Genomic DNA, 25,692 nt, shown 5'->3' with positions numbered 1-25,692 from the left:
ATTTTTTGAACATTTTTTTCCGCACGTTCCCCCTCCCTGGGCCCGACTCCAGCCTCGGTGTAACTTTCTCCAGGATTGCATTTGCCGCCCAGAATCCCACCTACCACCCAGAATCGGCATGTAATGCCCATTTTTGACACCGGGCGCTTTTTCCCTTCTTTTTTGACCAAATTTCCGCTCAAAGTACCGTCAGGATCTTAGCGGTCTTTTCGATGGCAAATGGGCGGAACTTGCCTTTGATCAATTTCGGCCCCAAGGTGTTGTTGCTGTTGTTCTTGCCCAAAATAGCTGTCGTGTTTGACTACTGTTACAAATGTGGGGCTACCATAAATAACATCTCAGGTGCTGTACAGTGACTCCCTTAAGAGGTCCGAGTGATTATTATATATAAAAGTTGACTCCCACTATCCTCTATATACTTGTGTAGCAGAGGGATTCAGGAGTGTAACAATCAAATTCCCTTGTTATCTGGACAGGATTTCCATGTTTTATAAAGGTGCATTCCTTCCATCTCTCCCAAAGTAACAATGATTCGAAATGTAAACTGCTTTATTTCAGAGTGGATAAAACACTCAGTTCACGGGGTTGGGGGTAATACATTAGCATGGATAGAGGATTGGCTAACTAACAGAAAACGGAGAGTCGGGATAAATGGTTCATTCTCTGGTTGGCAACCAGTAACTAGTGGGGTACCGCAGGGTTCAGTGCTGGGACCCCAACTATTTACAATATATATTAATGACTTGGAAGAAGGGACTGCGTGTAACGTAGTCAAGTTTGCTGACGAGACAAAGATGGGAGGATAAGCAATGTATGAGGAGGACTCAAAAAATCTTCAAAAGGACAGAGACAGGCTAAGGGAGTGGGCAAAAATTTGGCAGATGGAGTATAATATTGGAAAGTGTGAGGTCATGCACTTTGGCAGAAAAAAAATCATTATTTAAATGAAGATTGCAAAGTGCTGCAGTACAGCAGGACCTGGGGGACTTGAGCATGAAACACAAAAGGTTAATATGCAGGTACAGCAAGTGATCAGGAAGACCAATGGAATTTTGGCCTTTATTGCAAAAGGGATGGAGTATAAAAGCAGAGAAGTCTTGTTACAGGGTATTGGTGAGGCCACACCTGGAATACTGCGTGCAGTTTTGGTTTCCATATTTACGAAAGGATATACTTGCTTTGGAGGCAGTTCAGAGAAGGTTCACTAGGTTGATTCCGGAGATGATGGGGTTGACTTATGAGGAAAGGTTGAGTAGGTTAGGCCTCTACTTATTGGAATTCAGAAGATTGAGAGGCGATCTTATCGAAACGTATAAAGATTATGAGGGGGCTTGACAAGGTGGATACAGAGAGAATGTTTCCACTGATGGGGGAGACTAGAACGAGAGGGCATGATCTTAGAATAAGGAGCCGCCCATTTAAAACTGAGATGAGGAGAAATTTCTTCTCTCAGAGGGTTGTAAATCTGTGGAATTCGCTGCCTCAGAGAGCTGTGGAAGCTGGGACATTGAATAAATTTAAGACAGAAATAGACATTTTTTTAAACGATAAGGAGATAAGGGGTCATGGAGAGCGGGCAGGGAAGTGGAGCTGAGTCCATGATCAGATCAGCCATGATCTTATTGAATGGCGGAGCAGGCTCAAGGGGCTGTAAGGCCTTCTCCTGTTCCTATTTCTTACGTTCTTATGTTATTATAATGAGCATCATGAGAGTCGCTTGATAAAAATCGTACAACTTGTCTGCGTGCTGTTAAAAAAAATACAGAGCACTAGCTCATACTGGTGGGCTGTCTAATTCAATTTAAAAGCAGTCCCTCTACCTTATTCTACTGCCCAGTTTTCTGCTGTTCAACACTCTTGATGTTCTGGTGTTCTGATTTATAAAAGCTTCCCACAGCCCCAAGAGATCAAAATAGGTTTACCTCTCTGAATAACCAGACATGGCCAATAAATTTTCCATTGTTTGACCTGAGAGAAACAACTTCTCATCCCATATTGCAATTACCATTCATCTAACTACCGATCCACAGCTCAGCGTGAGCCGGTTTTGGGAAGCTAACCTCTTTTAGGCAAGCTTTTTCTAAAAGAATGCAATTCGTAATAATATGCAATATAAATAGAAGTCTTTCATCTTCCCCACTGCAGGCGGCTTTTCCTTTCCGCTAAATGAAAACCTATGGAAAGGAGCGCCCGAGACTCAGCTGAAGCTTGCACCTGACAAGAAGATATGTTAAATAAACAGATGCAACATAGCTGTACATTTATGGAGTAATAAAGAGATCTACAACTTGAACAGGGTGCCTGTTTGTCGGATAATTTCAATCAGGAAGCAAAGGCTGGCAGGAAGATAAGGTAGCTCGATTCCCAGAGAGCCTTTGACTAATGGCCTCATTAGAGCATAGTGTATAAACAGTAAAAAAACTAAAAAGGGTAATAAATGCAAACTTGAGCAAGTGAGCAAGGCAGCATTTATGCATGCACAGTGCAATAAAGAAAAGACGTCGTCTTAGCTCAATGCCTTCAATATTAATTGATTCTATAGGACCTTCAATAAATGAGGTATTACATAAAATATTCACAAAACAGACTTTCCACTCGATAAGATATCAATGTTGGGAGTGGAATGCCTATTAAGAACACCCAAGTGTCTGTGCTTTTTAGGCTGCTCCCCTCCCTATCTCTAACGCCCTCTATCCCCACAACCCGCCAAGATACGCGCACATCTCCAATTTTGGCCTCGTGCATCCCCGATTTTAGTCGCTCCACCACTGGCGACCGTGCCTTCAACTGCCGAGGCCCTAAGCTCTGGAATTCTCTCCCTAAACCTCTCCACCTCTTTACCCCTTTGATATTCCTTAATATCCTAACTCTTTGAACAAGTCTGTCCTAATATCCTGTGGCTCGGTGTCAAATTTTGTTTGATAATGCTCCTGTAAAGTGCCTTAGGCCATTTTACTGCGTTAAAGGTGCTATAAATGCAAGTTATTGTTGTAGCAAGCCAAATAACTTAATCCCAAAAAGATGCCTCATGATAATGATCCCCAATGCATCAATGTGATGGGGGGGGGCGGGGGGGAAGAGACGTGTGGGAATAATCGGAGGGTTGGGAGAGGTTGTGGGGGCGGGGGGGGGGGGGGGGGGGGAGGGGAGAGATGGGAGGGATGGGGGTGTCGTGGGAAGATAGTAGAGGTATGGGGACTGGGGACTGGGGACTTACAGGGTTAGCTTGTTGGGTTTAGAGGAAACACTCCTGCCCCTCCTGGCCCACAATCTGCTGTAAAGACACTTACCTTATGGTTCCAGCCCTTCCCGCCTCCTTTTACCTGCTGGGTTTCCCGAGGCCAGAGAAGCTCGGCCAACATAGAAACATAGAAAATAGATGCAGGAGTAGGCCATTCGATCCGTCGAGCCTGCACCACCATTCAATATGATCATGGCTGATCATGCAACTTCAGTACCCATTCCTGCTTTCTCTCCATACCCCTTGATCCCTTTAGCCGTAAGGGCCACATCTAACTCCTTTTTGAATATATCTAATGAACTGGCCTCAACAACTTCCTGTGGTAGAGAATTCCACAGGTTCACAATTCTCTGAAGTTTCTCCTCATCTCGGTTCTAAATGGCTCACCTCTTATCCTTAGACTGTGACCCCTGGTTCTGAACTTCCCCAACATCGGGAACATTCTTCCTGCATCTAACCTGTCTAATCTGTCAGAGTTTTATATGTTTCTATGAGGTCCCCTCTCATTCTTCTAAATTCCAGTGAATATAAGCCTAGTCGATCCAGTTTTTCTTCATAAGTCAGTCCTGCCATCCCGGGAATCAGTCTGGTGAACCTTCGCTGCACTCCCTCAATAGCAAGAATGTCCTTCCTCAGATTAGGAGACCAAAACTGTACACAATATTCAAGGCGTGGCCTCACCAAGGCCCTGTACAACTGCAGTAAGACCTCCCTGCTCCTATACTCAAATCCTCTAGCTATGAAGGTCAACATGCCATTTGCCTTCTTCACCGCCTGCTGTATCTGCATGCCAACTTTCAATGACTGATGTACCATGACACCCAGGTCTTGTTGCACCTCCCCTTTTAATAATCTGTCACCATTCAGATAATATTCTGCCTTCCTGTTTTTGCCACCAAAGTGGATAACCTCACATTTATCTACATTATACTGCATCTGCCATGCATTTGCCCACTCACCTAACCAAGTCACCCTGCAGCCTCTTAGCATCCACCTCACACTGCTACCCAGCTTAGTGTCATCTGCAAATTTGGAGATATTACATTCAATTCCTTCAGCTAAATCATTAATGTACATTGTAAATTGCTGGGATCCCAGCACTGAACCTTGCAGTACCCCATTAGTCACTGCCTGCCATTTTGAAAAGGACCCGTTTATTCCTACTCTTTGCTTCCTATTTGCCAACCAGTTCTCTCGCCACATCAATACATTACCCCCAAAACCATGTGCTTTAATTGTGCACACTAATTTCTTGTGTGGGACCTTGTCAAAAGCCTTTTGAAAGTCCAAATACACCACATCCACTGGTTCTCCCTTGTCCACTCTATTAGTTGCATCCTGAAAACATGCTAGAAGATTTGTCAAGCATGATTTCCCTTTCATAAATCCATGCTGACTTGGACCGATCATGTCACTGCTTTCCAAATGTCTGCTATTATATCTTTAATAATTGATTCCAACATTTTCCCCACTACCGATGTCAGGCTAACCGGTCTATAATTGCCTATGTTCTCTCCCTCCTTTTTTAAAAAGTGGGGTTACATTAGCTACCCTCCAATCCATAGAAACTGACCCAGAGTCTATAGAATGTTGGAAAATGACCACCAATATTTCTAGGGCCACTTTCTTAAGTACTCTGGGATACATACTATCAGGCCCTGGGGATTTATCGGCCTTCAATCCCATCAATTTCCCTAACACAATTTCCAGACTATTAAGGATTTCCTTCAGTTCCTCTTTCACGCATGCGTTTTAACATGTGTTAAAAATAGAAACCATGTTAAAGCCAGAAGCACGCAGCCTCCATAAAGCTTTCCACGCCGACCCGCCTTCTGAGAATGGATAAGCTGCCCACCCCTCGTCCAGCCTCCATTAAAACTGGAAGTGGGCGTGTTTGAGGTGGATTAGGTTCCTGTTCAGATTTTTAATATTTAACCTCCCACCTGAACCAAACCCACACACTTGTTAAAATTACACCCAAAGCTTCTAACCACATATTTCACAATAACATGATCAAACACTCTCATTTTACAAAACTTATTTTACATTTTGAGTAAAAGAGCAGCAACAAGGATAGCATAAGTGTTAAGATTCTTAAAAGAATGGAGCAAAAGAGAGATCTAGGGTGCAGATACATGGTAGGAGTGTAGGTAGAAAAGGCCATTAAAAAAGACAGATGGGATTCTGGGTCTTATACTTAGCTGCACTGAATGTAAAGGCAATGGAGTGATGTTAAACTTGTACAAGACATTGGTTAGGCCACAGTATTGGGCATCCCATTATCAGAAGGATATTAAAACCATGGAATGGTACTGCAAATATTCATGAGAATATAACCACGAAAATATAATCAGGAAAGAGAAGTTACAAAGGCTGAAAAAAATGGAGGCTTTTTGCACTAGTATAGAGAAAGTTAAAGGGGGAACAAAATAGACATTTTCAAAATTAGGCAAGGGCTTGTGAAAACAAACAGTGGAGATGGTTTCCACTGGTTATTTATTCACTGTCAAGGGTGATATAGACTATAAGATAGAGTACAAAAGCAAGGAAATTATGAATAACTTTATAAAACATTGGTTTGGCCTCAACTGAAGTACTGTCTCCAATTCTGGGCACCACACTTTGGGAAGGATCTGAAGGCCTTAAGAGAGGGTGAAGAAAGGATTTACAAAAATGGTTCCGGAGATGAGAACTTCAGTCACATGGACAGACTGTTGAAGCTGGGGTTGTTCTCCTTAGAGCAGAGAAGACTGAGAGGAGATTTGATCGCGGTGTTCAAAATCATGAGGGGTCTAGATAGAGTAGTCAGAGAGAAACTGTTCCCATTGGCGGAAGGATTGAGAACCAGAGGACACAGATTTAAGGTGATTGGCAGAAGAACCAAAGGCGACATGAGGAAAAACTGTTTTTACTCAGCGAGTAGTTAGGATCTGGGATGCACTGCCTGAAAGAGTGGTGGAGGCAGATTCAATTGTGACTTTCAAAAAGGAATTGGATAAGTACTTGAAGGAAAAACATTTGCAGGGGTAAGGGGAAAGGGCGGGGGAGTGGGACTAGCTGAAGTGTGATCTTGCAGAGAGCTGGCACGGACGTGCCGGGCTGAATGGCCTCCTCTGTGCTGTAACCATTCTATGATTCTAATCACTGGAGAATGAAGAAGGGTGTTCAAAGAACATTTTTTCTCCAGAGTTCTTATGCAAGGAAGGCTTTATCACAACTGGCTATTGAAGCAGAGACTCCAACATCAATTAAAATGTAATTGACACAGTAGTCGAAAAAGAATATACAAGGAATAGGTGGAATAAAAAGCACAAATCAGGCTATCACTAGCATAGATGCAAATTGGTCAAATGACCTTCCGTAATTTCTGCATCTATAAACATGTCTTGTGTGTTTGAGTAGCTTTATTGATATTTTTTTTAAGTGAAGGTCAAAATAATGGGTTGATTTTAATATTTTGACCAACAGCTATCATTCTGTTAACTTCAGAGAGATGCCGCAGTCTGAGCATGCAATGTACACAATTTTCCATTCCGTATCAGAAGAATTTTCTCACTGGAAGCGACTTTGAATTGCTAACTTTTTTTGTCCAAATTATTTTAAAACATAAATTTTAGATTCTTTTCTTTAAGTTATATTTACAACACTACCTTCACAACATCCCCGGCTGTCAGCCCAGACTCTGGACTAAAACCGGTTTTGAACGTGAAAGGTACTTTGTAAAACTATTCGCCAACTACAACCCAGCATAGTTGCCAAATACAGCAACAGCAGATTTTTTACTTAAAAACTGGCTTCAGGCCAGGACCCAGGCTGATGGTCAGTAACTGTCTGGGTGTGTAGGAGGCCAAGTTCTCCTGTTGTTCATCTCCCCCAATACGGCCAGAATCCCATGTCAACCACACTGCTCTCATACCCCAGGATCCTCTCCCGAATGCCATCAGATCCTGTTACCTCCCTGTGCTGCCATATCCTGAGGCTCTCTGCTGTCAGTCCACTCCATTGTTGCCAGACCACAAGTCCTCCTTGAGGTGCAGCCTGAACATAATGCTCCAGATCCTAGTGCCCTCTCTGGTGCTGTCACATCCTAGGACACTTCAACTCCAGTATTGATAAAGCTTGGTATCATCCACCACTGCTCCTAGACCCAGGAGCCTCCATCACCTCAATGCTTCAAATTCCCCCTCTCCCCAGAGTTGCCAAACACTCTCCCCTTCCCCACTACTTTTTCTCCTAGACCATAGGAATCATCCAGTAAATCAAACCAAACATCCCAGCTCCTATTGCTACCAATCCCCAGGTTCTCTCTGCTTAGTGTTAACATATGCATGAACCAACTCCAAATGCTGGAAGATTAGCAATGCCATAACTGAAGCTAACCACCTCTCCTGAACTCCTGTTAAACCCCACATACCCATTTCAAATTTGCTGCATGTTACCTTGTTATTATCTTGGGCATTAAAAAAGGCAAGAGATAAAAACTAAATACATAGCCTAAAGAATATATAATAACCATCAAGTCCTCCTAAGACTAGAACATGGATGATGGAAACTGCCTACTGGCAGGAAGCCAGGAACACAGTGAGGACAACCTGAATGGGCAACAAATTGCTCAGGGGAAAAGGGGACAGATGAAAATATACAGGGGGGGCCGGGGAGGACCAGCCTTTTTTTGTGACCATTTGATGCTAACAGATACTTATGACGACACTCCCTCACAAAATACTTCCAGATCCTGCCACTCAATAATGCTTGCAGACCATATGAGCACCCCCTCCCTAGTCCTGTTGTACTTCAGGACATTCATTCTCAATGCTGGACAACCTGGATATTACATCTCAGTATACCCCTCGCTGTGCTAGCAGACCCTGTATCTACAACGCAGGATCCTACCTAATTCTACCAAAAGCCAACACATCAATAAGTACTGCTAAACTCCACATATTGACCTCTAATCTTTTACATGCTGCTTACCATCTTTCTTTGTATCATAGCTAACGCATAATCAAGGCCACTAATTTACTAATTGCACAGGAAAATACACAGAAGCGATAAAATTATATCCCCAAAATGCCAAGAATATCATGTAACAAAGATAGAATTTGATTTAGTCACTATAAATCAGTATCCCTTATAATACATTGTACACTACATCATTCTAATAAAACAGCTTCTTCCACAAATCACCATGCACAACATCACGGGAGATCAGCCAGTATATATTTATTTATTCTTGCATCGGTCACATCTATCATTCCTGAATGCATTGGCTATATTAACACCTGATTGTGAATATAAAATTTGAGCCAAATAGCAACAAATTACAAGTGAACAATCTAAACTTTTCTGAGCAACAGTGACTATCGTCCAATTACCTGAGTTTGTGCCTGCTTAGAACACTCCTCCACTCAGATGACACTTCAAAACATTAAAAAGGACCAGGCCAGACAAAACACATTTCTAGCTTAGCAACAGATAACCTTTCTTCATAGGATAGGGCTTCCAAAATGGAAAACACTTTTAGTTACTGTGTCATACACTGTGTGCTATACAGTACAATGCTCCTGTTGTCGTAAAACATCATCATCTGATTTACTGCAAGCAATGCTATGGGTGATCTGAAAGTTCCTTTCTAAATGTTGTACCTTGACTGGTTTAGGGGGTTTCACTATTTTCCTCTAAAGTTGCTCAATTGAAATTTTCTGATTATATTCATTATTTTTTAGTACTGAATTGCCACCTTGGTATTTTATTACTGTTGTGTAATTCAAATTATTTAATAATTCAATTTTTAGTCAAAAACAACTGAAATCTCAGGAGTAGGCTGCATTTGTAATGAATTAAGTTGTCATTTTGATTTGCTATAGTTTTATTCCTGCAATAGTTGTGCAAATGCACAACAGTTTATAAAAAGGAGATGGGATAACTTGAAGGGTTGAAATAAAACATGTTTCAAAGATGAAATTAAAGCAAATGACTTCAACTTAAAAGTTAACAGGAAATACTCAGTGGAAGCATCACGACTGATGCCCAAGTAACCAACCAGTTAAAAAGTTTCAAGATTCACCACACAGCTGAAGCAGCAATTACAGTCAGGGGTTGAGAGTTTGTAATCCACACGTTTTTACAGGGATCAACTTCACTCAAATGACTTTTACAGATGGAATAATATGATTCTCATTTCTGTCTGACCTCATCGCTGGGGTTATTTTTAAAGGGCATCAAAAAAAGAGAGGGAGAGAAGTTTGATTACTTCATGCTGTTTATTACTGGCTAATGCAAACTAGGAAGGATCAAGGATTTGAAAAGATTTCTTACCAAGGAGGATTTGATGCATATTGTTCTGTTAAAAACCATTAATATCATGCATGCCTCTTAGAAAATTAACTTTTTAGTTGGCCAAAAACTATTAGTTGAACCATAATCACAGAAAGTGAATCAAAACACACATTTGGTACAGCTAACGAGTGTTGGGGTTTGGGGAAAACTTCAAGGGTTATGAAGATCAGTGCAAAAGTCTTCTCGATGGCGGAGTGAGCTGATCTGTTCAGTTAAGCTCAAACACTGCAGCACTAGGGGTGTTACAATTGGGTATAGTGGCCCTGGGACAGGACAGAAAAAAAAATCAACCGGAGGTCCTATTCCTGATTATTACTGAGCATCAGCTGCTGGAAGTACATGTGGACCTCAGGCGAGGTCAGGTTTGTGTGAAGCCTTTTGCTTGCACTAAAATTTTCAACCCATAAAGCACTGAAGTGAATACAGTAAACCAGCACATGACTAAGCCATGCACGCTCAATTAGTTCTGAAACACATTACCTTGAGCTGGAGCTGAAGCTGTTGACCTTCCTGGTCTTCCAGGAGACACTGTATGAGGCTGCTGGCAAAGAACTATTCCAGCCTGCATTCTTCTTCACTATTTTATACCTTGTGTTGATTAATTGGTTGTTTGAAGGGCTCTTCACAGAGAATGAAGAATTTAAACCTGCACAAACATAAAAAAGCATTTTATGAATAAATAACTTCAATAACACACACACAAACACATTAATGGAGTAATTGTACTCAATCTCCAATTCTCCCATTCCCCCACTTAGCAGCCTTACAGATTCAGCTCAGATGAAGGTTCCCAATTCGCTCCATAAATATTGATCGATGTACTTCCATCATTTTCTGTTTTGCTTTCAGAATTCCAACATTTCCAGTTTAAAACAATTTTTGGGGGGAGATTAGAACCTCACTGTATGGGGAAATTTGTGCCTAACATTCTAGACCCGTGTTTCAATGGAGCAAAAGGCTGACCAACCAGCTGACACACTTAAATGTCAAAAATGAAAGAAAAATAAACAAGTTCATATTTACCAATCGTAGTCTGAGATGTAATGAATTCCTCACTCAAACATTTCACCGAAAGAACAAAAGGATTTTTACGAAGAGGAATAATAATAACTTTTATTTATATAGCTCTTTTAAAGTAGTACAACGTCCCAAGGTGCTTCACAACAGTGTTACAGACAAACAGATAAATCTGACACCAAGCCACAGAAGAAATTAAGGCAGATGGCCAAAAGCTTGTTTAAAGAGGTAGGTTTTAAGGAGCGTCTTAAAGGAGGAAAGAGAGGTAGAGAGGTGTAGAGGTTTAGGGAGGGAGTTCCAGAGCTTAGGGCCCAGGCAGCTGAAGGCATGTCCACTGATGGTTGAGCAGTTATAATGAGGGATGTTCAAGAGGCCAGAATTTGAGGAGCGCAAACATCTTGTGGGGTTGTGAGGCTGAAAAAGATTACAGAGATAGGGAGGGACAAGTCTGTGTGTAATTTGTAAACAAGGATGAGAATTTTGAAATCGAGGCATTGTTTAACTGGGAGCCAATGTAGGTCAGAAAGCACAGGGGTGATGGGTGATCTTGACTTGGTGCGGGTTAGTACACAGGTTGCTGAGTTTTGGATGACTTCAAGTTTACGTAGTGTGAAATGTGGAAGGCCAGCCAGGAGTGAGTTGGAGTAGTCAAGTCTAGAGGTAAAAAAGGCATGAATGAGGGTTTCAGCAGCAGAAGAGCTGAGGCAGGGTCAGAGGTGGGTAATGTTAAGGAAGAGGCCTGACAGGCCCACCCACTTTTGATTGCTCTCAGCACTCCCCCTTACCACCTTTTCGAGTCTTTTGTCAGTGCAAGATCACACGTCAGTTGCAGACTCTCTCAGAATCAATGGTAGATGCCTATCTGGTGGAGGATGGAGCCCTGTACAGCCTTGGTTTTTCTGGCTGTTTTATATACTAGAGGGGAACCATATTTTACTGAATTGTTTCAGAATTCAAATATTATAAAGAATTTTTAGGAACAGTGATCAAGCCTGCGCCTTTCTCACAAAACTCCTATTTTTCCCATCTTCTTGCCATACCCCTTCAATCCCCTTTCCAGAATCTAATTATACTGTTTGTTTCAATGTCCTTCCTTGATTACTTATTCCATTTTTAACTAAAACTTAATATATTTTTTAACCTCCTTACCCTGGTACTTGAACAGTTTGCTGAATAATTTGTCAGATCAATTCTGTTCCATTTATAATCTTGAAAATTTTAAACCTGTCATCTTGAAAAAAGGCAATCCTCAACTTCTTCGACCTCTCCTCACAACTGAACTCCTGAGATTCTCGAATAGTGAATTTATTAAGAAGCTAAGCAAGAGACCAGGAAGGGTTCAGTCCCCAGTTTATGCCTATTCAAGTGATCTTTCCCACATTAGAACAGTGACTACACTCCAAAAGAACTTAATTGACTGTAAAGCGCTTCAAGACGTCCAGTGGTTGTGAAAGGCGCTATATAAATGCAAGTCTTTCTTTCTTTGCTGGGACAGCAGTACGGAAACTACTTTTGACCCCAGCGCCTGGGCTAGGGAGGGGCAGGCCAGCCAGGGTTCCCACCAATGTTTCCTCTAATTTTGTTTTGGCCTGCATGGCCCCTTTAAAAGGACTGTGCAGGCCCTTCAAAATTCCATGCAGGATCGCTTTTTCTATTTAAAAGCCTGCTCACTGGCTGTGCAAGACCAGCTGATCGCTGCGCAGCTTAAAGGGAACATTGGTTCCCACTCCTAATTGCTATCCAGTGACCGCTGATGGAAGTATGTGTGGGTGTGTGTGAATCATAGAACCATGGAATGATACAGCACAGGAAGCGGCCATTTGCCCATCGTGTTTGGTAGAGCTGTCCTATTAATCCCACGCCCCTGCTCTTTCCCCATACTCCTGTAATTTTTTTCCCTTCATGAATTTATCCAATTTCCTTTGAATCTGCTTCCACCATCCTTTCAAGCAGTGCATTCCAGATCGAAACTGGTTGTGTAAATTTATTTCCCCTCCGGTCACCTCTGGATCTTTTGTCAATTACCTTAAATCTGTGTCCTCTGCTTACCGACCCTTCTGCCACTGGAAACAGTTTCTCCTTATTTACTTTATCAAAACCTTTCATGATTTAAATGTTGAGTGAGGACTGGATTGGGCTCGATGGTGATATCCCATACCATCAGGATTTACAAATGAATAACCACTCGAATGAGGTACTGGAGGTGACTGGCTCCTGTGGAATTGCAGCTGAGCAATAGATCAACACATGCATGAATCGGGAATAGAGAAAATTTGGCAAGAATTTTTTTTTCCTGATAGCTCCTCAGCTTACTATGATAATTTGGCACCCTTAGTATCTGGATGGGTTAAGTACTATGAAGGGCAGCACTTGCTTGATTAGGCTTGTCTATGCCCACCATTAGAAACTGAATGTTGCATTAAAAGCACTTGAACATATGGTTAAGGTGCAAACTTGAGGATCGCAACCTACGTATGCCACTCTCCTTTATTTACATTGGCACCAGCTTAATTGTGTATAGTTTGGCAGGTAGTACCATTTTGTAGACTGCGGCACACAAAGGATTGGCGCTGTGGCATTTGTATCGGACACCAGAATGCAAGCGTTTTCAATCTGACTCAACAAATTTACTGGGCTCTCCACAGAACTCCCGAAACCGACTGTGCACCACGTATTCTAAAACCGACTCTCCACTAATGCTAGATCTGGGAAGACCGGTGAGTTTGTCTTCAGTAGTGGCGCTGATGGAGTGGGACCTCCTCTTTGGCTGTGAGCAGCATCAGCTCAGTGCAAGAGCAACTAAATTTGACAATTATTGGTTATAAAAGGCTCCAATTCCGCAGTGGTATGTATCACTCTAACCATGTATCACATTTTTATTACCAACAATATTCTGAGCACCCCTGTTATCAGCCAACAACACACCACAAGCCACCGAGGTCAAGGCTAATGACTAATCGATCTCATTAGATTCTCCTAATTAAGAACATTATTGGAGCAAGAGTGGAAGAGCAATACCGTGCTAGTGTTATTTGAACATGTTATGAACACCATTCATCATGACGAAAAAGAGATCTGTTGTGGTCCATAAGTGGGCAAGACAAAAACTGCTGAAACCGCACATTGAGCAGTATCCAACCCACAGGCGCTTGCTTGTAAAGCTGCACTGCTGTCATCACCAGGCTGATGTGGGCCTCGTGACTTTGACAGATGCATACAGAAAGTTCAGCTAAATAATCACCACCCTGGTGAGGGGATTAAGCATCCAATGGTCCAAGCTCTGCGGTCCTTTATTCTCTGGGGACCGAATGATAGGATACATCCAAACTTATTCACCGTTTGAATAAAAGTTACAAATTAGGAAGCTAGAAGCAAGATGGAAGACAGAAAGAACTTTTCGCCCAAGTACATTTGTAGAATATAGTGGCAGGTAAGGCCACTGAAGCAGGCATACATAAAAATGATGATCAAGAGGCAATTAGGTCTGTTTCTGGAGAAATAAGTGATTGAATTACACAGTGAGTAGATGGATTTGGGGGCTATTGAAAGGAGACGGGCTTGTTAGGCCTATTGGCCTTTTATTATTCCTAAAAACTTTTGTACTCTAAATCCACAGGAAATGGAACATAATTGTTCCTTTTTCAAATTGCAGGAAACATTTAATTAATCTACTTACAATAAGTTTCATACAGATCTAAAACACAGAGAAACACAAAGAGAAAGAATAGAGCGTAATTTAATGAAATATTAAAATGAAAGTAGGGAGAGAGAAGAATAAGAACCAGAGTACACTGCTTAGACAGCATAATGGCCTTTTGCCACTCGGACTGAAGGGATGAGAGTCTTCTCTGCCTGAAAGAGTGCTTTGTGAAATTACTTTGCTCAGTCTCAACCCATTTCCTCAGGGGCAAGGGTCTACAGCACAAATCTGTTCACATTTGGCATCCTCACTCAGACAGGCTGATGTCGAAATGGAACTGTCACATTCCACAGTTACTGTAAGCAGATCGATTCTGTTTCCCTGCAGTTTAAAAAAAGCCTCAATTATGTTGCATTTCTTGTGGTTTTGAAATAGAAGCATTTTTAGGAATAGGAAATGGCCACTAGGCCTAACAAACCTGCCTCTGTCTAAAGTTGAGGGGGTAAAGCACATTATTGAGGTAGAGGTCGATAGATTTTTGAATATTAAGGGAATCAAGGGATATGGGATAGTGCAATCAAGGGATATGAGAGTTGAGGTAGAAGAACAGCCATGATCTTATTGAATGGCAGAGCAGGCTTGAGGGGCCAAATGGCCTACTCTTGCTCCTAATTCTTATGTTCTTTGAGATGAAACGTTAAACCGAGGTTCCATCTACCCTCACAGGCAGTTAGAAAAGATCCCATGGCATTATTCGAAGAAGAATAGGGGAGTTCTACCGGTGACCTGGCCAATATTTATCCCTCAACCAACATCACTAAAACAATTCATCTGGTCATTTATTTAATTACTGTTTGGGGAACCTTATAGTGCGCAAATTGGCTGCCACATTTCCTAGATTATAACAGTGATTACTCTTCAAATTAACTTCTTACTTGAAAAGCGCTTTTGGACATTCTGAAGTCACGAAAATATATAAATGGAAGTTCTTTCTTTACCTATCCAATTGGTCACTTCTTCAAAACTCAATTTTTAATATGGTTAAGTAAAGCAAGAGAAAGCTTCAACAGCACAGCTTCAACAGGGTTCAGCTGGTAGCACTCTTGCCACTGGATCAGAAGATTGTGGGTTTGAGTGCACAATTTAGGCTAACATTCCACTAAAATACCGAAGAATTGTCAAAGGTGCTGTCATTTTGCTGATATGTTAAACCAAGACTCTAGCTGCCTACTGTAATGGTAAGACAGTAGAGTTGGTTTCTTAAACAAATAAAATCCAATAAATTAATGGAAATTCTTCATCCAAATCTATTTAAACCTCTAATCTAACAACACAACATATTCGACTGCACAACATATTGTGCAATGTATCATAGAATCATAGAAATTTACAGCACGGAAGGAGGCCATTTCTGCTGAACGTGTCCGTGCCGGCCAACAAGAGGCTATCCAGCCTAATCTCATTTTGCAGCTCTAGGTCCGTAGCCTTGCAGGTTACAGCACTTCAAGTGCACATCTAAGTAATTTTTAAATGTGATGAGGGTTTCTGCCTCTACCACCCTTTTAGGCAAGTGAGTTCTAAATCCCCACAACCCTCTGGGTGAAGACATTTCCCTTCAAATCCTCTTGAAACCTTCTACCAATTACTTTAAATTTATGACGCCTACTTGTGGACCCCTCTGCTAAGGGAAATAGGCTCTGTCTATTCACTCATAATTTTACACACCTCAATGAGGTCTCCCCTCAGCCTCCTCTGATCCAATGAAAACAAACCCAGCCTATCCAATCTGTCCCCATAGCTAAGATTCTCCACTCCTAGCAACATCCTCAGAAATCTCCTCTGTACCCTTTCCAATGCAATCACATCCTTGCTGTAATGCGGTGACCAGAACTGCACACAGTACTCTAGCTGTGGCCTAACTAGTGTTTTATACAGTTCAAGCATAACCTCCCTGCTCTTGTATTCTATGCCTCGCTAATAAAGGCAAGTATTCAACAAATGCATGTTGGCCTTCATAGCGAGGGGATTTGAGTACAGGGGCAGGGAGGTGTTACTACAGGGCCTTGGTGAGGCCACACCTGGAGTATTGTGTACAGTTTTGGTCTCCTAACTTGAGGATGGACATTCTTGTTATTGAGGGAGTGCAGCGAAGGTTCACCAGACTGATTCCCGGGATGGCAGGACTGACATATCAAGAAAGTCTGGATCAACTGGGCTTGTATTCACTGGAGTTCAGAAGAATGAGAGGGGATCTCATAGAAACGTTTAAAATTCTGATGGGTTTAGACAGGTTAGATGCAGGAAGAATGTTCCCAATATTGGGGAAGTCCAGAACCAGGGGTCGCAGTCTAAGGATAAGGGGTAAGCCATTTAGGACCGAGATGAGGAGAAACTTCTTCACCCAGAGTGGTGAACCTGTGGAATTCTCTACCACAGAAAGTTGTTGAGGCCAATTCACTAAATATATTCAAAAAGGAGCTAGATGTAGTCCTTACTACTAGGGGGATCAAGGGGTATGGCGAGAAAGCAGGAATGAGGTACTGAAGTTGCATGTTCAGCCATGAACTCATTGAATGGCGGTGCAGGCTCGAAGGGCCGAATGGCCTACTCCTGCACCTATTTTCTATGTTTCGATTCCGTATGCCTTCTTAATCACCTTATCGACCTGGCCTGCTACCTTCAAGAATCTGTGGACATGCACTCCAAGGTCCCTTTGTTCCACTACACTTCTCGGTATCCTACCATTTAATGTGTATTCCCTTTCTTTGTTAGCCCTGCCCAAAAGCATTACTTCACACTTCTCCAGATTAAATTCCATTTGGCACTGTTCTATCCACCTGACCAGTTGATTGATATCTTCCTGCAGTCTATAGCTTTCTTTTTCATTATCAACCACACAGCTGATTTTAGTATCATCTGCAAAGTTCTTATTCATATCCCCTATATTCAAGTCTGGATCATTGATGTATACCATAAAAAGCAAGGGACCTAGTACTGAGCCCTGCGGAACCCCACTGGAAACAGCCTTCCAGTCACAAAAACACCTATCAACCATTACCCTTGCTTCCTGCCTTTGAGCCAATTTTGGATTCAACTTGCTACTTTGCCCTGGATCCCATGGGCTTTTACTTTCGTGACCAGTCTGCCATGTGGGATCTTATCAAAAGCCTTGCTGAAATCCATATACACTACATCAAATGCACTATCCTCATCGACCCTCCTTGCTACCTCCTCAAAAGGTTCAATCAAGTTAGTCAGACATGACCTTCCCTTAACAAATCCATGCTGACTGTCCTTGACTAATCCGTGTCTTTCTAAATGAAGATTTATCCTGTCCTTCAGAATTTTTTCCAATAGTGGGAGAGTGAGGGCGGGGGAGAGTGAGGGCGGGGGAGAGCGAGGGCAGGGGAGAGCGAGGGCAGGGGAGAGCGAGGGCAGGGGAGGGAGCGAGAGCGAGAGAGGGAGGGATGACATCAGCATACTAATTTGACTGCAAATGTTTTGCAGGTCTTTGCCAGTATATTTTATTTGCTACCCTTGTAACTGCCCCTCTCACCAGAGAAGGCAAGAATAGAAGGTAAGCAGGTGGCCTGCTTCCAGTCTCTGCCAATATTGCTCTCCAAATGGCCAGAGGTATTTGAATAGATGAGGGTCACATATTCACTGACTCTCCTCTATTCTCCCCCTCCCCCACGACACACACATACACACACACTGAGCCCAATCACGGTGGGCAGCCTCCCACATCATAAATTACAGGTGGAAATCTACGCACTCGCCCACAATGCAGCCAACGCAGGAGTTCAAACTCCTTGCATTCTAAACAGGACTTTTTAGGTTAACAGAGGAGGTGCAGGAAAGAGTTAAATTCACAGAAAGCTGATATCTAATCCACCAGCCGCCCATTAATGCAGTAACGCATTTCCAGTCCAGAGAGATGATAAATAGGTGCTGTCAAAAATCCATGTACAGTACGGCACAGAACCCATGTAACTCTGCTTTTCAACTCCCCTTCCTGTTACATGCCACTTAGTGGCAATACAGTTGGACAAGACAAAGCCACTTGGAGCACCTGTCAGGGATCTATTAAAGGGAAGATTGAGATCCTACTACATTCAAAGTTACTGAAGCAATGCAACGGGTCTGGTTTTTGATAATTATTGTTGGAGATCAATCGATCGGTCTCTGACATTTTACCTATCTGCACAAAATGGTAGTGCTTTGCAGTCTGACAGTCGCAATAGATTATCTTGCAGTGGTAAGCCTGTGCTATCGTGGGTGGGGGAAGGGGCTACTGTAAACTTAAAACGGATGGACAGCAAAACAATGCAGATCTTGCATTGTGCTGACATCACAATTTGATCGTGGCGCTGCGGCTAGCAGTTTGGCAGCAGTTTGGCGGACAGGCAGCTTTCTGATCCATTGGACACCACATCGACGAGTGCCATGTGCACGGTCCTTGGTGCTGAGCAGCATCCACTGTCAGCGGGATGTCAGTCTGTTGTGATATACAATGAGTTTCAGATCACCATGAAATTCTTATGCCTGAAATTTATCCTGCGACATTTACAAAAGTTATCCCATAGAAGCCATCACATATCTGTCATCGTCACTGCTGTGACTCGACAAGCGGCTCGATAAGCTGATCACAAGACGGGTCAGTCAGATCACAGCTTTTTGGCTACAAGTTCCTCTGGCAAAATCATGTCTTACATTTGGAGCCTATGAATCTTGACCACTCCCAGAAACAGGGAGATCCAGTCCACTCAGCATCCCCCTTTGTGAATAAAGTCACTAGCTCATCGTCATCATGGGCGGTCCCTCGAACGAAAACTATGATTGACTTCAATACACTTTTTCTTGTCTGTGCTGTTACTTTTCTGTATACAGAATGTATTCATCAAGGGCACAAGGCTGGAGGAATAACAAGGCTCAATAGTGTGATGAATTAACATCACTACACGTAGTTATTAACCCAGGAGGGATTTTAGAGATCCTGTTGCTTTAACTGTGTTGTCAATTCCGCTTATTTGAACTAGCAAATTCAGCAACTTCAAGACAATTTTCGCCCCCATTGTTTAAGGGGCAGCAAAGTTTGTGTGGGGCTGAGGTGCAAGACACCTGAAATTTGAAGTATTCTATCTCTACATTAAACCTAGGTTATGTGTAAAAACAATGCTTTTAAAAAAAATGGTATCACATAAGAAAATAAACATACATTTCAGGTCCTCGGGTTACCCCAACTCACTGCACAATCAAAGAATTATTTTTTGAAGTGTAGTCACTGTCGTAGTATAGGCAAACGTCACTATAAATTTGCCCACAACAAATGAGATAAATCATCAGTAAATCTGTTCTTGATTGAGGGACAAATATTGGCCAGGAAACTGGAAGAATATTCCTGCTCTTCAAATAGTGCCATAGAAACATAGAAAATTGGCAGGAGTAGGCCATTCGGCCCTTCGAGCCTACACCACCATTCAATAAGATCATAGCTGATCATCACCTCAGTACCCCTTTCCTGCTTTCTCTCCATACCCTTTGATCCCTTTGGCCGTAAGGGCCATATCTAACTCCCTCTTGAATATATCCAACGAACTAGCATTAACAACACTCTGCGGTAGAGAAGTCCACAGGTTCACAACTCTATGAGTGAAGAAGTTTCTCCTCATCTCGGTCCTAAATGGCTTATCCCTTTATCCTTAGACTGTGTCTCCTGGTTCTGGACTTCCCCATCGGAAACATTCTTCCTGCATCTAACTTGTCCAGTCCCGTCTTATTTTATATGTTTCTATGAGATCCCCTCTCATTCTTCTAAACTCGAGTGAATACAGGCCCAGTCGATCCAGTCTCTCCTCATATGTCAGTCCTGCCATCCCGGGAATCAGTCTGGTGAACCTTCGCTGCACTCCCTCAATAGCAAGAACGTCCTTCCTCAGATTAGGAGACCAAAACTGAACACAATATTCCAGATGAGGCCCTGTACAACTGCAGTAAGACCTCCCTGCTCCGATACTCAAATCCCCGAGCTATGAAGGCCAACATGCCATTTGCCTTCTTCACCACCTGCTGTACCTGCCAACTTTCAATGACTGATGTGCCATAACACTCAGGTCTCGTTGCACCTCCTCTTTTCCTAATCAGCCGCCATTCAGATATCATTCTGCCTTCGTATTTTTGCCACCAAAGTGGATAACCACACATTTATCCACATTATCCTGCATCTGCCATTCATTTGCCCACTCACCTAATCTGTCCAAGTCACCCTGCAGCCTCTTAGCATCCTCCTCACAGCTCACACCGCCACCCAGCTTAGTGCCATCTGCAAACTTGGAGATATTACACTCAATTCCTTCATCTAAATCATTGATGTATATTGTAAATAGCTGGGGTCCCAGCACTGAGCCCTGCGGCACCCCACTAGTCACTACCTGCTATTCTGAAAAGGAACCGTTTATCCCGACTCTCTGCTTCCTGTCTGCCAACCAGTTCTCTATCCACGTCAATACATTACCCCCAATACCATGTGCTTCAATTTTGCACACTAATCTCGTGTGGGACTTTGTCAAAAGCCTTTTGAAAGTCCAAATACACCACATCCACTGGTTCTCCCTTGTCCACTCCACTAGTTACATCCTCAAAAAATTCTAGGAGATTTGTCAGGCATGATTTCTCTTTCATAAATCCATCCTGACTTGGACCGATCCTGTCACTGCTTTCCAAATGCGCTGTTATTTCATCTTTAATAATTGATTCCGATATTTTCCCCACCACCGATGTCAGGCTAACCAGTCTATAATTCCCTATTTTCTCTCTCCCTCCTTGTGGTGTTATATTAGCTACCCTCCAGTCCATAGAAACTGATCCAGAGTCAATAGTCTGCTGGAAAATTATCACCAAGGCATGCACTATTTCTAGGGCCACTTCCTTAAGTACTCTGAGATGCAGACTATCAGGCCCTGGGGATTTATCGGCCTTCAATCCCATCAATTTCCCTAAAACAATTTCCTGACTAATGAGGATTTCCTTCAGTTACTCGTTCTCGCTAACCCTCTGTCCCCTAGTATTTCCGAAAGATTATTTGTGTCTTCCTTCGTGAAGACAGAACCAAAGTATTTGTTCAATTGGTCTGCATTTCTTTGTTCCCCATTATAAATTCACCTGATTCTGACTGCAAGGGACCTACGTTTGACTTCACTAATCTTTTTCTCTTCACATATCTATAGAATCTTTTGCAGTCAGTTTTTATGCTCCCAGCAAGGTTCCTCTCATACTCTATTTTTCCCCTCCTAATTAAACCCTTTGTCCTCCTCTGATGAATTCTAAATTTCTCCCAGTCCTCAGGTTTGCTGCTTTTTCTTGCTAATTTGTATGCCTCTTCCTTGGATTTAACACTATCCTTAATTTCCCATTAGCCACAGTTGAGCCTCCTTCCCCATTTTATTTTTACTCCAGACCAGGATGTACAAGTGGTGAAGTTCATCCATGTGATCTTTAAATGTTTGCCATTGCTTATCCACCGTCAACCCTTTAAGTATCATTCGCCAGTCTATTCTAGCCAATTCACGAATCGTACCATCGAAGTTACCTTTCCCTAAGTTCAGGATCCTAGTCTCTAAATTAACTGTGTCACTCTCCATCTTAATAAAGAATTCTTCCATATTATGGTCACTCTTCCCCAAGGGGCCTCGCACAACAAGATTGCAAATTAGTCCTTTCTCGTTACACATCACCCAGTCGAGGATGACCAGCCCTCTTGTTGGTTCCTCAACATATTGGCCTAATACACCCCAGGAAATCCTCCTCCACCGTGTTGCTACCAGTTTGGTTAGCCCAATCTATATGTAGATTAAAGTCGCCCATGATAACTGCTGTACCCTTATTGCATGCATCCTTAATTTCTTGTTTGATGCTGTCCCCAACCTCACTACTACTGTTTGGTGGTCTGTACACAAATCCCACTAGCGTTTTCTGCCCTTTGGTATTCCGCAGCTCTACGCATACAGATTCCACATCATCCAAGCTAATGTCCTTCCTTACTCTTGCGTTAATTTCCTCTTTAACCAGCAATGCTACCCCACCTCCTTTTCCATTCTGTCTATCCTTCCTGAATGTTGAATACCCCTGGATGTTGAGTTCCCAGCCTTGGTCACCCTGGAGCCATGTCTCCGTAATGTCAATTATATCATATTCGTTAATAGCTGCCTGCGCAGTTAATTCGTCCACCTTATTACGAATACTCCACGCATTGAGGCACAGAGCCTTCAGGGTTGTTTTTTTTAAAACACACTTTGCCCTTTTAGAATTTTGCTGTAATGTGGCCCTTTTTGATTTTTGCCTTGGGTTTCTCTGCACTGCACTTTTACTTTTCTTCTTTCTATCTTTTGCTTCTGCCCCCATTCTACTTCCCTCTGTCTCCCTGCATAGGTTCCCATCCACTGCCATATTAGTTTAACCCCTCCCCAACAGCACGAGCAAACACTCCCCCTAGGACATTGGTTCTGGTCCTGCCCAGGTGCAGACCGTCCAGTTTGTACTGGTCCCACCTCACCCAGAACCGGCTCCAATGTCCCAGGATTTTGAATCCCTCTCTCTTGCACCATTCCTCAAGCCACGTATTCATCTTAGCTATCCTGCAATTCCTATTCTGACTAGCACGTGGCACTGGTCGCAATCCTGAGATTACTACCTTTGAGGTCCTACTTTTTAATTTAACTCCTAGCTCCCTAAATTCAGTTTGTAGGACCTCATCCTGTTTTTTTACTTATATTGTTGGTACCTACATGCACCTGTTCACCCTCCCCCTCCAAAATGTCCTGCAGCTGCTCCGAGACATCCTTGACCCTTGCATCAGGGAGGCAACATACCATCCTGGATTCTCGATTGCGGCCACAGAAACGTCTATCTATTCTCCTTACAATAGAATTCCCAACCACTATAGCTCTCCCACTCTTCTTCCTGCCCTCCTGTGCAGCAGAGCCACCCATGGTGCCATGAACTTGGCTGCTGCTGCCCTCCCCTGGTGAGTCACTCCCCCCCCAACAGCACCCAAGGCGGTGTATCTGTTTTGGAGGGGGATGACCACAGGGGACCCCTGCACTACCTTCCTTCCACTGCTCTTCCTGATGGTCACCCATTCCCTATCTACCCGAGTAACCTTTAGCTGTGGTGTGACCAACTCACTAAACGTGCTATTCACGATATCCTCAGCATCGCGGATGCTCCAGAGTGAATCCATGCGTAGCTTCAGTGCCAGAATGCGATCTGTCAGGTGCTACAGCAGGATACACTTCCTGCACATGTAGTCATCAGGGACAATGGAAGCGTCCCTGAGTTCCCACATAGCACAGGAGGAGCATGACACGGGTCTGGGCTCTCCTGCCATGACTTAACCCTTAAATTAACTTAATTTGGCAACAATGCCAAAGATTACCAACCGATAAAAGAAAAAGAAGAAAAACTACTCACAAATCACCAGCCAATCACTTACCCCTTGGCTGTGACGTCACCCTTCGATTTCTTTTTACTTCATTTTTGCCTTCTCTCCTTGCACCAGCTGGCCTCCTCGACTGCTGCAGAGCCTCCAACTGCCGCTGGCCTTTTATAGGCCTCCCCCGGAATCCGCGCCACCTCCTAGACTGCCGCTGCTCCTCCGACTGCCGCTGGCCTTTTATAGGCCTCCCCCGGAATCCGCGCCACCTCCTAGACTGCCGCTGCTCCTCCGACTGCCGCTGGCCTTTTATAGGCCTCCCCCGGAATCCGCGCCACCTCCTAGACTGCCGCTGCAGAGCCTCCAACTGCCGCTGGCCTTTTATAGGCCTCCCCCGGAATCCGCGCCACCTCCTAGACTGCCGCTGCTCCTCCAACTGCCGCTGGCCTTTTATAGGCCTCCCCCGGAATCCGCGCCACCTCCTAGACTGCCGCTGCTCCTCCGACTGCCGCTGGCCTTTTATAAGGCTCCCCCGGATTCCTGCGCCGCCTCCTCGACCCATTACACTGTTCCAACGAAGCTCAATGCATGATCGAGAAACAGCACATCTTTCGTCTATGCACTTTACAGCCAAATCTTTTACATCCAGCTGAACTTATGGAAGGGGTTTCAGTTTAATGACGCATCTGAAATACAGCTCCTCTGACAATCCAGTACTCCTCAGTACTGCACTGAATTGTCAGCCTAGATTATGTGATCAAGTCTTGGGCTTGGACCCACAATCCTCTGGCTCTGAATCAGAGTGCTCCCAACTGAGCCAAGTTAACATGGGAGTGTTTCCTCCTTGTGGATATTAAAAAAAAGGAAGCCTTGCATTTATATAGCACCTTGTATGACCTCATAATATCCCAAAGCACTTTACAACCAATGAAGTACTTTTGAAGTGTACTCTCTGTTATAATTTAGGAAACATGGCAACCAATTTGAGCACAACAAGCTCGCACAAAAGGCAATGAAATAAATGACAAAATCATGTGGGTTTAGGTGTTGGTTGAGGGAGATATATTGTCCAGGGCACCAGCGAGAACACTTCTGCTCTTCTTCAAAATAGTGGCATGGGATCTTTCATATCTACCCAAGAGGATGAATTTCAGGCACGTGAATTTCGTACAGCTTCATATGAATGGTGATATGAACCCCATCGTCCAAAAGCTGGCAGTTCAGACAAGAGCAGCACTCGCTCAGTACTGCACTGGAATGTTAAGGGTCAATTTTGCCCAAAGCTGTTTTTTTTACTATTACCAGAGTTACACCTGTTTTTCTTGGCCAGAAATACTCCAAAAATATTTGCGCCAAGTTTCCCCAATGTTTTCAAATTTGGTGCTGCACAGCATGTCCAGTCGCCTCGCGGGATGGAGCCTGCTCTCTGCGCCGGAAAAACGATGCCGCACCTTCTGCGCATGCACGGGAAAAATAAGGACATTTTTGACGTGATTCCTATGGGTGCGCAAACACAGTGCAGCTCCCGGTCTGCAATCGGTCATTTTTAAAGAGCCAGTTGCGTGTGTGAGAACGATGAGTGCTGTGTGAGAACTGTAATTATCATTGGAAAAAATCAGAGCTGCAATACAAGATACAACGCGGTGCAAGGACCAATAATTTCTTACAGGATGAAGTGGAGGCACTAGTTACTGTGATTGAGGCCTGATGGCACGAGCAAGACACCAGCAGAGGTCAAGTTCCACCCAAAGAAATGAAGAAACGCTGGAACCAACTTGCAGAAGATTATTGTGCAATGGTGACCACCCCGAGATCTGGAGGCCAGTGTAAAAAGTGGCAGGACCTTAGTCAAGTAGTTAGTGTAAGTAATATTTTCATTTATTCAATGCAATTGTAATTGTAAATGTGACCAGCTGTATATGTCACACCCAGCTGAAAGACACCCTCTCTAAAAAGTTGTATTTTCATCTTTGCAGAGGAAGGTGTCACATAACAAAAGGGAAAGAACTCGAACAGGAGGAGGCC

The 25,692-nt window shown here is 43.3% G+C and overlaps 1 protein-coding gene across 2 annotated transcripts in view; it reads right to left on the bottom strand.

Moving 5' to 3' along the window:
* zc3h3 (zinc finger CCCH-type containing 3) overlaps window positions 1–25,692 on the bottom strand; it is a 345,175-nt gene that overhangs the window by 217,160 nt on the left and 102,323 nt on the right. For both annotated transcript variants that reach the window (XM_070895144.1, XM_070895151.1), the window contains exon 4: window positions 10,061–10,226. In XM_070895144.1, the coding sequence (XP_070751245.1) occupies window positions 10,061–10,226 (166 nt within the window). The remainder of the gene's footprint in view (window positions 1–10,060; window positions 10,227–25,692) is intronic.

Source organism: Pristiophorus japonicus, chromosome 1 (genome assembly GCF_044704955.1).
Source record: "Pristiophorus japonicus isolate sPriJap1 chromosome 1, sPriJap1.hap1, whole genome shotgun sequence".
Lineage (NCBI taxonomy): Eukaryota > Metazoa > Chordata > Chondrichthyes > Pristiophoridae > Pristiophorus > Pristiophorus japonicus.
Note: the sequence above shows the minus strand (reverse complement) of the source record. Positions and strands in the feature narration are given on the sequence as shown.